The sequence below is a fragment of the Ipomoea triloba genome, chromosome 12, assembly GCF_003576645.1.
Source record: "Ipomoea triloba cultivar NCNSP0323 chromosome 12, ASM357664v1".
Lineage (NCBI taxonomy): Eukaryota > Viridiplantae > Streptophyta > Magnoliopsida > Solanales > Convolvulaceae > Ipomoea > Ipomoea triloba.
Genome location: NC_044927.1, coordinates 25,556,025 through 25,568,619, shown reverse-complemented (window position 1 = coordinate 25,568,619; position 12,595 = coordinate 25,556,025). Strand labels below are relative to the sequence as shown.

Sequence of the window (12,595 nt, the reverse complement as noted above, 5' to 3'; positions counted from 1 at the left end):
TAGAGAAGAGGGGCGTTGAGCTCCCTCATTAAAAGGGGAGCTCAACGCCCCCTTATACTACACATCCAATTCAAATTGGATGTGCAGTAAAATAGAAGCCTCATACTTCATTATTAATGAAGCCTGAGGCTTCTAAGCATCATTTAAAAAAAATAAAAATAAAAATATTAAATATGTTTTGGGTATTTGCATAAAATATTAAGAAGAAATGATGTTAAAAAGAATATTTGTTACTATGTTTGTTGTCACAATAAATTAATTATTCGTAATTTTTTTGTCACTGATAATCATTTTTGCGTCAAAAACAATTCTCATAAATAAGTATAATTATTGTGACTACAGTATTGTCATAATAAAATAATTAATTGAAACAATTTTAGTTGTCACTAATTATTTTTTTGTAATAACATATTATGTCACAAATTGTACATTTATTGTGACCACTATTGCTATCACTCAAAAACTATTAGTGTACGTAAACATTGTCACAAAATCTTAAGTAATTGTGACAACTTTTCAAAAGTCGTCACTACTACAATAGTGACGGAGGATATAGTGACGACAGGTGACGACTTCAAAAATTGGTCACTAATTTCAATAGTGACCAAAATCAATAGTTTTGGTGACAACTTCTATTGTCACTAAATCTGAAATTTCTTGTAGTGTGTATATTAGGCTGCACAGAAAAAGGAAATACAGACTCGTCAAATCGGACATGACGACAGATAAAGATCGCCCCCGTGTTAAGGTTCATGCACCAATATCCCCTATAGGAAACATGGTAACCTAGGAAGACACAAGGAACAGATCGGTATTCTATTTTGTGGCGGTTATAAGGCCGAAGATATGGAAAGCAACGACAACCAAAGACCTGAAAGAACGTATAGGATGGGTGTGTATTATAGACACGGTAGTGAGGAGTTTGAAACTGTATGGCTGAGGAGGGTAGACAATTTATTAAGTATGTAGCCGTTTCAAAGACATAGTCCCAGTAATGTTGTGGGGTGGAGCTTTCTGCGAGGAGAGCTAAGTCAGTTTCGACAATGTGTCTATTACGGCACTCTACACGCCCATTTTGTTCATGGGTGTAGGCACATGATTGGCGATGAGTAATACAAAGGGTTTCAAACAGTTTATGGAGGCGGCGGTATTCAACTCCTAAATCTTACTGTATGGCTTTGATAGAACGGGAAAAGCGCCGCTCTACCATCGCCCGAAATAAACCAAAAGTTTTATAAATATCTGATTTTAACCGTAATGGGTAAAATCAGCAGTAACGAGAAAAGTCGTCAACAAAGAGTACAAAGTAACGTGAACCCGAAGCAGAAATAATAGGAGACGGACCCCATATGTCCGTGTATACTAAATCTAGTACATTATGACTACTGTTTGGAACCCTATCTAAAGGAAAGCGTGCAGATTTGTCTAACTGACACGCTGTACACAATTTAGCAGTACGAACATTATTTGGTGAAACTGGACAACTTTGTAAGACTCGTTGCAAAACTTGATTGTGGGGATGACCTAGTCGCTGATGCCACACTACTGGCGAAGCTCTGGCTGAGAGAAAGGCTGAATGACACCTAGGCAGCAACAGTTGGTATAAACCACCCACCGTGGTACCCTTAAGCAGAACCTCCCGGGTGTTGCAGTCCTTCACAATAAAACAATTTTTGTGAAATTCAAAATACACGTTATTTTCATTAGTAAACCTATAAACGGATAATAACGGTAAAGACAGGTTTGGAATGTGTAGGACATTAGACAATTTTAATTGTTTTGAATTGGAAGGGATGGTTGCATGACCCAAACGGGAGATCCCCAAACCTGCGCCATTACCAACTTTAAGGACATCACCACCCGTGTAAGGTTCAGAGTGCTGCAGCATTTGATCATCGGGAGTCGCGTGGGATGACGCACCCGTGTCCGGGTACCAGGCGTCCGATTGCACCTGAAGAGGATCACTGGAAACCGCGCACTTGGACTTGGGCGGTCTGCGTAACGCTTAAAACAATACACAGCGGAGTGACCATGTGATCTGCAGATCTGGCACCGTTGATTTCCGCCACCACGTCCACGATTCCAGGATCCACGGCCACGCCCTTGTCTCCCGCGCCCACCGTTCGAATTTCGACCACCAGAATTGGAATCAGCAAAGTGACAGCCGCCGCGACCTGCATAAAACGCCGCAGGAGGAGTCGCCGACGCCACCGAGTCGAGTGCGAAATCGTCGCTGTGGATGAATTCCTGAGCACGGAGATGATCAGCCAGCTGAGGAATGGTGATCGACGCCCCTGACATAGTGAGAGCGCTGGCCATGGCGCGATATTCTGGTCGCAAACCGCGTAAGGCGTACAGAACCTGTTCATCCGCAGAGAGCGGTCGGCCGGCTAACGACAAGGCTTCAACAATCATCTGTGCTTTCCCTAAGTACTCAGCTGGCGTATTGTTCCCTTGGCGGAGAGTTTGAAATTCTCCTAGAAGACTAAGGCACCTGGAGCGGGAAGACGACGCCAAGGCTGCTGTAATGGAATCCCAAACGTCACGCGCCGATTCCCGGCCAACAGCAAGATACATGACTTCGTCCGTGAGCGACGGAATCAGCAGAGACAAGATTGATTGATCTTGTTGCACCCACAGTGCGTGGGCGGGGTTGGGCTCTGGAGGTGTTGCCGTCGTCGCCGAGGTTCCGGTCGGCTGGGTGGTGGGGATGGTCGCCGGAGGGCACGGAGTCGAACCATCTATGAAACCAAGAAGCCCTTGCCCTTTTAGGAACGGGACAAGCTGGGTACGCCAGAACAAATAATTACGCGCCGTAAGTTTGCAAGAAACAAAGTGGTGTGCGGAATTGAGGGAGGTAGGTGTCACCGGCGGTGGAGCCGCGGTGGTTGCGAGTGTTCGGTCGCTAGGAGCGGTGGCCATGGGTGGATGATCGGATTAGTTACGAGAAGGAAGCGATAGAAAGGGAGAAGGACCAGTCCTAACGCAACTGATACCAGATTAGGTTGAGAATTCAAATCTGATTCAATTACAGAGAGAGAGAGCTTATATCATACCTCTCCTATTCTATAGGCAACTAAACAAAGACTAAGCCACAACCATAGAAATATAAACTATAGACTATACAAGAGATGAAATAATAATAATAATAATAATAATAATAATAATAATATTGCTAACAGAGTTGTCCATGAGGCTATACGGGGCAAAAAAGTTATAATATTAAAAATAAAGTTGGTTGATACATAAATATTTAATATTTTGAATAATTAATGAGTAATAAATGGTAAAGATTTAGTTAAGTTAATAATGGAAAACATTTTTGGGGATTGTGACCATGTTGGCAGACCATTGTTATTATCACGTCCATCATAAGGAAAGCATACAACTACAACTACTACTACATATAAGAAGGGAAGTGGGCTATAGGGGCATATATATATTAGTCAAAAGAGGAGCTGAGCTTCAATTCTATAGGTAGCTTAGCTTAGCTAGTAGGAATGAAGAATCATCAGGAGCCACGCTCAAGCTCATCCTGCGCCGCCTGCAAGTTCTTGAAGCGCCGCTGCGTCCCCAACTGCCAATTCGCGCCCTATTTCCGCTCCGACGAGCCCAAGAAATTCGCCAAAGTCCACAAGGTCTTCGGCGCCAGCAATGTGAGCAAGATCCTCAACGAGGTCCCCGAGGAGCAGCGCGAGGACACCGTTAATTCCCTCGTCTACGAGGCCGAGGTTCGACTCAGGGACCCTGTCTACGGCTGCATTGGCGCCATCGCCTCTCTCCAGCGCCGCATGGCTGAGCTCCAGAATGATCTCGTCCTCGCCAGAGCTCGCCTCGCTTTCTACGCCACCGCTAATCCCCCCACGGCCCCGGCTTCCTCTTCATCTTCCTCCTCCTTCTTTAATTATGATCCCAATTTGCCCTCCTCTTACCTCGATTTTCAACCCTCCGGTGGCTTCTCCGGCAACTATGATCACCAGAATTCTCTCATCCTTGATCACACCGGATCACTCAATCAATTCGGCCAATTCCCATTCCCTTAATTAATCAATATTCCCTCTGTGTAGTCCGCTCAATTAGTTTTTGGGTGACAGATTGTGTTCGAGTAATATCTGGTCGGCTCAGCTAGTTTTTGGGTGACAGATTGTGTTGGGGTAATAATATTTGGAGGGCCATGGCCAGAATGGCATTGGGACTTCATGGTACTTAGTTTAATGTAATTAATTATATTATTTATATGGAACAGAGATTGTGGTGAAATCATTAGCCACAAATCCTTAAGTATTCAAGCTGATTAGTTCAAGAATCTTTCTTTTGCTCTCATAAAAACATTAATTCTGGTTGGTTTACTGTTTACAGTTGACACTGAATTCCTTAATCCCAACGAAAATGTTTAAGTTACCCGGCCCCCAACAAGATCATTAATTATTAAACTAATTAAGAATCTATTGATTAGACAATTGCTAATTATAATGCATCACATCATTAAATTTTTTTTTCCCTGTATGGTAGTAATTCTGGGAATGGGACCCTACAAAAGCTGCTTGTCAGCTCTGTTAAAATGAACCTTTCCCTGCACATCCGAACCCATATCGATTTGATCAGACCTGAAAAAAAAAATGGGTTTTTTTTGCTTGTTTCACACTTCTGAAAGAATGTATTGGGTGGGGGGCAGTGATTTACAAGACATACAGAGAGACACAGAAATATGTTCTGAGAATGATTACAATAAGAAGCCAAACCAGCATTTCTTCAAGAAGATGTTACAGTTGATAAAATAGGGAGAAACATGTCAGAGAATACACTAAGCAAGACAACATTAATGAATAGAAGACATTATTCTAAGAGTTCTTGAGATCTTTTATTGACTTCAAGAATAAGATAATTTACAAAGCCACTATATGAAATTAATCATTTCCAGTGAGTGGCACACTTCACAGATGCCATGTATAGCCCGGATTGCGAACCCTTCTCAAGTCGCCTCGCCTACAGCTTCGTTTCCTGGGAATGGTAATTCAACAGTTAGCGAGCGTAAAAAGTGTAGGAGGTAGCTGAATCGATGACACTCAATATTGCCGGTAATTTCAACTCTCAATCATTGGTATATGCAAGTTGAGGACAGAAGGCAAACAAGATTTAAAACATACAGCTGGAACAATATGTGGTTTGTATGAAAGAGGATGCAACCACAGAATCTAAATCCATGTACAAGGGCAAATTTTACTGTTAACTCGCGACTCATCCACGTGGATATCAAGCATTCTATTCAGACATTATGCAGCACAGATTAAAAATGACTCCCAACTTAATTTTCAGAGATATTATCTGTGTTTCCAAGGGTCGGGATATGTCTGCCATGAAGACAGATCACGGGGGATAGCACGTATTCTTCTCTCTTCTTGACAAGCATTTTCCAAACAAATATTGCATCCTTTTTCCGCCTTTCTATATTGAACCGGGGTTCATGACTTTCCATGTCTTCTCATGGAAAGAGGGACTTAATTGTCCATGCATTCATGAAAACTTTCTGCACATCTATTTCACTTTAAGATGAGAAGGAAAGGGGGAACACAAGGAATTTGTTCCCATAATCAAGGTAAAATATAAGCTAATTATTGGGATACACCTAAGTTTCGCACATACATGAATGTTCATTTAGTACTCACCTACAACAGTACAATTTGTTTATGACAAAGGCACAGTTAATTATTACCATCTAGAGTCCATTTTTATCAGCAATCAATTAGTCTGAAAGGGTAAAGCCTACTATAAATAGCACAACATAGAGTACAAAAGGTTTTAAGAGTCTAAGAGGCTAAGATGAGCAAAGTGGCTACGTAGGTTGTAGATAAGACTAGGTCTCCTGGAATAAAAACATGTAATAACCACCGAGACTACTATTACACCATAATCAAACTGTCGGAAAATCGCAAACAATCAACAAAGGAAACCAAATCAAGAGATAGACATATCTCCATACCAAGTGAATCCCATTTTAAAGCACCAACTCTGCTCGATAACCATATGTCCAAAACTACAAAGTAAGTTCATAAGCATTCGGCATGTCTATGGATATAAAAAGTTGGTTCTCATCTTAAGAAATAGCTGAGACAGTGAAATCATCACAGGTGCAATAACCACGTAGAAAAATGAGCCGAGGTAATGTTCAGGCACAAGCAAAGTTTCATATGGCTACATCCCAATAACCATATCAAAAAGTTTATTCAAAATTTCATCATTTGAGCTGTAAGAACGACAATGAACCAAAAAACAAGTAAAACTCAACAGGAACTATGTGAATAAGTCGCAGCCAGCCAAAACCTGCCATGCAATATGTTATTTAAGTTTAAGCTAAACACAGAGACATGCTTAAGATCTTAAAAAGCCTCCATTCTTTTTTGGCAAAACTTGGTTAGGGACCATATATGGTAACCATGACAGAACTTAACAATTTTCCAAGTGTGCCAACAATACCTATATTAGCCAGGATGTCCTGTTGTCAAGAAAATCCACTCTTAATGAACAGATTAGTTGACAAATTTTTTATTCAATTAGCTGGGAATGACAACCATTACAGAATTAGTCAAAAAGTTTTTAATCTTTAAGTATGGAACAGTATAAGAAACCCTGCTTTTTCAAGCTTGAAATCAATTCAGGTATGCAATTAATATAATAATAAATAAATTCACCTGCAGCAGGAGAATGCTTAGCAGTGCGTTTCGATTTTTCGAGCTGCAACTGAGCTTCCATGAACATATTCATCCTCTGAACCTCAAGGTCTTTGGAGAATTCCATCCTCTGCTTCTCCAGTTCCATAATCTGCTGCTGTTTCGAGCTCTCAATCCTCTCGTATATCTCCCCAAATCTTAAAATCGCGCGGGCTAATTCCTTGTATGCCGTAGTTTCCTCCGATAGATCGACATAGTCGAGTTTACGCTTCTTTCCTGGGCCGGTAAAGAGCAGGTCATCGTCGCCGGCGCCGCCAAGGGAGCTGTTGTTAGAGCCGCTAGAATTGGGCTTGGAGGAGCCGCCGGAGTAAACTAGGGCGGGCGGTTTTGTGCTGTTAGGGCTCGATCCGGGCTTGACGGTGAGCGTGATGGTGGTAGATTTTCTGTTGAGAGACGGCGGAGTAGCGGCGTTAGTCCCGACGAGGAAATCGAGGCGGTCGTAGAACGGCCAAATCGACGGCGAGGATTTCGATTTCTCGAGCTTATACTTCTTCTTCAGAGTATCCACACGGTTCTTGCACTGAACATCGGTCCGCTGCGGCTTAACGCCGTTCCCGCGAGAATTAACGGCGTCAGCCACCTCCTTCCAGTCCTTCTGACGGAGGTTACCTCTGTTAAGCTTGAGATAACGGTCGCCCCAAGCCTCGATCAGCGTCTCCGTGGCTCCTTCGCTCCAGCAGTCCTCTCGGCCCCCGGCGTGGGGCCGCGGCTTAGTCTGCGCGGCGGGGCCCTCCATGGCGGTGGAATTTAGAGTGAGTGGCTAACGTGCGCCGGTGGCGAAGAGAGAAAAAACCGACCGGGGAAAGAGAAGAGAGGGAGAAGGGGAAAGGGAAAGGGAAGGGGAAGGGTTGCCGTACATCTGACCGACCGGAAGAGTGGACCGTCAGAAGGCTATTGGACGGTTGGACGGAGTGGGTTGTGACTACGATAGTCTACGATTTTTCCCGAGTCGTCATAATTTTACCTTCTTTTCCTTTTTATGTCATGGGAATCAAAAGTCAAACCAGCTTAACTCCGGTGAATATTTCTACATTTACCGGCGCTACTGTTTTTTTTTTTTTTTTTTTTTTTCTCGATGGAGAATCTGAGTACACGCCAATCATGAATCACAAGACCAGAATTAGACGCCATTGTCGTCCATTAACTCCACACCTTTCTTTCTTTCTTTCTGCCATAATTTTTTACTTTTGGTATCATCAACTATTTAAAACTTATGAACGACCTTAAATATATATATTGAATGTGCCTAATTATGATGATAAAAAGTGTTGAATTAAGTGAAAGAAATTTAAGTAGTTTAAACATTTGGTCATTTATTGTCTAGCTGTGTAACATAACTTTCTCTATAAATAGTATCGCTAGCATATATATATATGGAAAGATAATAATTACTTTTTTTTTTAATTTATAGGTAACAGTTAACTTATAGTTTTTTTTTTTAATAACATCAACTTTTGGTTTTAATATTATTGTGATTGTGATATGACAATTTTTTTGCGTCTATCAATAAAATAATTTAAATGTCGTTAATACAATCACGTTTCGATCTTCCATTATTGATTTTTACAAAAAAAAAAAAATCTCATAAAAAATATATCAGCTCAACCTACTTTGTATTTTTTAAGAAAATGAAATGTACTTATATTTAATGACATTTAGAGGACAAAAAATGATCATAATAATACTATAACCAAATGAGGATACTTGATAAAAAAATAAAAAATAAATAAAAAGATTAAAAGTGACTATCACCTATAAATTTAGGATAAAAAATGAAATTAACACATAAAGACAAACATACATTATTCATTGTCGAACAAAAAAAAAATCAATTTAGATTTTATCAATAACCTCGAAAATTAATTTTAAAAAATCTCAAGCCTAAACCCTAACGGGTTTAGTTGAAGCGAAGGAATTAAGTAAGAAAGGAATTGCAATTCCATGAGAAAAAGAATAATGTAGGAATAAAATGAGAGTTTAAATTCTAATGTTTGGTTTGCAATAATAAAATTACTGAGAATTTCAATTCCAATGTTTGGTATATGTATTGAAATTGAAAGGGAATAAGTAGTATAAAGTCCAAAATGTCCATTGTTGGTGTTGTTGTTGTTATAAAAAATTCAAAGAACATAAATGAAAGTTGATGTCTATAAACAATGCATATAAAGAATGCAAATTTTAAATAGTTGTTGCATATAAAGATTTAAAAGAACATACACGAAAGGAAATCAAAGAATAATACACGTTATAATCTAGAATGGAAGGCTATATACATCACTTTCAGTTAAAGAAAAAAAAAAAAAAAAAAAAAGAAAGAAAAAGGGATAACTTTGTCTCGGGATTAACTTTGTTTTTTCTTCCTAAAATCCACGGAATTGAAGTCTAATGGGGAACCATGGGATTCTAATTCCATGAAAATGAGAGAATTACAATTATGTAAAATTACAATTCCTTCCAATCAAATGAAAGAATTTAATTACCTTCAAAATTAAGTGAGAATGAAATTATAATTTCTTCCAACCAAACGTTCTGTAAAAGTAAACTAATTATGAGATATTGCAGCAAATTAGGAAAACTAATTAAGAATTGTCTCTTTTAAAAGACGAATGTATTATGTTGAAATATTAAAATAGGCTCTCCAAAAGTGGTAAGAAATTGAGTTTTGATAACCACTTTGAAATAATTTTTTTTCAAAACAATTAATAACAACACGTCATATTACCATTTAATTAATAGATCTCTTTCTATAAAATTTAGAAACTTCTCTATATTTCTTCTAAAGAAGTCCAACTTCCAGCCCAACTTGATTAGGCCTTTCCAAGGACCAACCCAAACTGACTAGACTTTTTTGGGCCTATATATATGTATTAGAGTTTATTTATATTAATAAATTAGGTATGAAGTAATGTAAAACAGATATATTTAATATTTACATTCAGTAATCATAATATTATTAGTTTTAACTCCATGTATAATACTTATAAATAATTTATATACACATAAAATTATATTAAAGTAAATTATCAAGTATAGTTAGTTTAGTTGGTTTAGACAATTATATAATAATGTTTTAATGATTAAGTGAGAGTTCCCTTGTCACCCAATATTTTTGATATATAATATAATATGAGAACTATGTCCTAAGTAACTAATATAATATGCTATGATCAAAGACTAAGAAATTAAGAAAAAAAAAAAAAAAGAGCAAGTCATTTTATAAAAAATTTGCTTTTGATATGTCAAAAAAATATTATACATTTTAAAATTGTAATATTTATAAAAAGTTAGTTGGTTGGCTCATGAGCGAACCCGCATTGGCCCCCAAACTAGTGCGTGCAAAAAATTTTAGTCCCTAACCCACTCCACCACAAGGCACAATTTAGGGTTTATCTACGGGTTTCGACCAACTCAAGTCCGGTTTGAACTTTAATTAAATTGGGTCAACCCAATCTTTATAAAATAAATAAATGAAACCATAAATGGGCTTATAGTGGGTCGGATCGAGTTGGCCCAATCCTGCCATTTTGACACCTCTATCCTAGAATAGCCAAGTGACGTCATCCAAAATGAGACAAAAAAAAAACAAAAAATGATTTCCAAAGTATTTCTATAACATAGGATTTGAGCTGATAAGTGGCATCGGGGTTGTGGAGGGGGGGGGGGTTGAATATGTTGTCACCACTACATGAAGAAGCAAAAACCCCATGAAGGTGAAATGGATATGTATACTAATATAGGACACATCGCCTAAAATAAAATGAATGCAAAAATTTGATTCCAAACGTATCCTTAGAGTAGTTGAGTGACATCATCTAAAATAGGCAAAAAAAAGGATCAATTTTCAAAGAATTTGCATTGCAATCAAAGTGTTAGGTGACATCGAGATGTGTGACATAGAATCGAGATGAGACAAAAAAAATCAATTTCCAAAGCATTTCCATAGAATCTGAGGTTATAGTTAGACATCTCTCCAACGGTGGGTGGGTGTTTACGTCTACGAGAAGAAGCAAAAACCCATGTACATGAAATGAGTACCGAATATGTGTTCTAACATAGAACACATCGCCTAAAATGAAACGACTAAAAAATCTCGATTTCAAGTGTATACCTAGAATAGTTACGTTGTGTGACGTCATCCAAAATAACTCCCCAAAAGGATAAGATAGATTTTCAAAGCATTACCATAGCAAGTGAAGTGTTATGTGACATTGAGATGTGTTCCAATCTAAAACACATCACCTCATATGAGATAAATTCAATTCTCATTTATAACATAAATCCTTTGTAATTAATCAATCTAATAAACACAAAATCCTATTTTGAATTTCCTTGCAAGTAAATTTCATATCATGGTCATTAACAAACTTTAATGTTTTAGTACAATATTAATTAAATCATTTTAATTTTGTAATTAATGTCATACTAAATATAAAATATATGTAATTCCTGTTATTAATCTATATATACATGTAAAAAATTATCAAGTATAACTAGATTGATTGGCGAAGAACACTATGTAAAGATATTTTAATATCTTATTAATTGCTCGGTTAAATGATTCAAATATTTATTTGAACTCAATTTTAAACTTTACCTACATACATAAGTATGGGTAAGGGTGAACATGTGTCACATCTACGAAAAAAAATAAAAGAACTTATAGAAATAAAATGGGTACAAGGTATCTGTTCTAACATAGAACACATCACTTAAAATCATGGTTATATATATATATATATATATATATATATATATATATATATATATATATATATACNTATATATATATATATATATATATATATATATATATATATATATATATATATATATACTTGAAAAAGCGAAAACAATAGAAAAATCATTTTAAATAAAAAAATGTAAAAACTTTATTCCGAGCATATCCCTAAATCGAGTAGCCGAGTGACGCCAACCAAAATGAGTCAAAAATAATAATAAAATCAATTTTCAAAGTATTCTAATAGCATACGAGGCGATAAGTGACATCCGAGGGGGGTGGGTGAGTGGTGGGTGAACATGTTGTCAATTTTACGAGAAGAAGCAAAAACTCTTGGAGGTAAAATGGGTATGTGCTTTAATTTAACATAGAACACATCGTATCAAATTAAACGAATGCAAAAATTTGATTCCAAGTGTATATCTAGAGTAGTTTAGTAATATCATTAAAAAAAAAAAAAAAAAGATTGATTCCCAAGGCATTATATATATCTACTGATGGAGTGTTATTAGGTGATATTGAGATGTGTTCCAATCTAAAACACTTTACCACACATGAGATGAACATCATTCCCGTTAATAACATAAATTCTTTACAATTAATCAATCTAATAAATACAAAAATCCAGTTTGTATTTTCATTCCAAGTAAATTTGATATTATTATCATCATTAACAAACTTTAATGCTTTAGTGCAATATAATATAAGACTAACATTATCCCTGCTAGTGTACCCCTTTCTAATTTATGTTGCAAGAGAGATTTGATTTTTATTTAATGCCAAGTGTATTGCAAGAAGAGAGAGAATTATATGGACTAAAATGAAGAGAGAATTGACTAAATGAATGGAAGGGCATAGTTAAACCTTTATGATAAAGCTGCAAAAGCTGTCAAAAATGACTGCCTCAGCACACCTTTTGATTCTTTTCATTTTTATTATTTATTTTAATATTAATTTATTATTATATTTATAATATAATATTATGTGGGTCTCATTTTAAAAAGTGAGAGATAGTTGCAAGAATAAGGATAGCTTAATATTAATTAAATTATTTAGATTTTGTAATTAATGTCATACTAAAGTTAAAATTTTAACTTCATATATAATGCTCATTATTCATCTATAAAAT

General features: G+C 36.9%; 2 protein-coding genes across 2 annotated transcripts; one reads left to right on the top strand and one right to left on the bottom strand.

The window, feature by feature from the left end:
• The first annotated feature begins 3,428 nt into the window (after positions 1 to 3,428).
• Positions 3,429 to 4,306, top strand: LOC115998629 (LOB domain-containing protein 21). The gene has a single exon (XM_031238251.1). It carries the CDS (start codon positions 3,501 to 3,503, stop codon positions 4,041 to 4,043), a length of 543 nt encoding a protein of 180 aa, XP_031094111.1. The 5' UTR covers positions 3,429 to 3,500; the 3' UTR covers positions 4,044 to 4,306.
• Positions 4,307 to 4,697: 391 nt separating this feature from the next.
• Positions 4,698 to 7,708, bottom strand: LOC115999826 (trihelix transcription factor ASIL2-like). Its single transcript, XM_031239752.1, has 2 exons — positions 6,690 to 7,708; positions 4,698 to 5,001 (listed from the first exon to the last, which is right to left on the bottom strand). The coding sequence occupies exons 1-2, from the start codon at positions 7,462 to 7,464 to the stop codon at positions 4,973 to 4,975; spliced, it is 804 nt and encodes a 267-aa protein (XP_031095612.1). The 5' UTR covers positions 7,465 to 7,708; the 3' UTR covers positions 4,698 to 4,972.
• Positions 7,709 to 12,595: the final 4,887 nt, after the last annotated feature.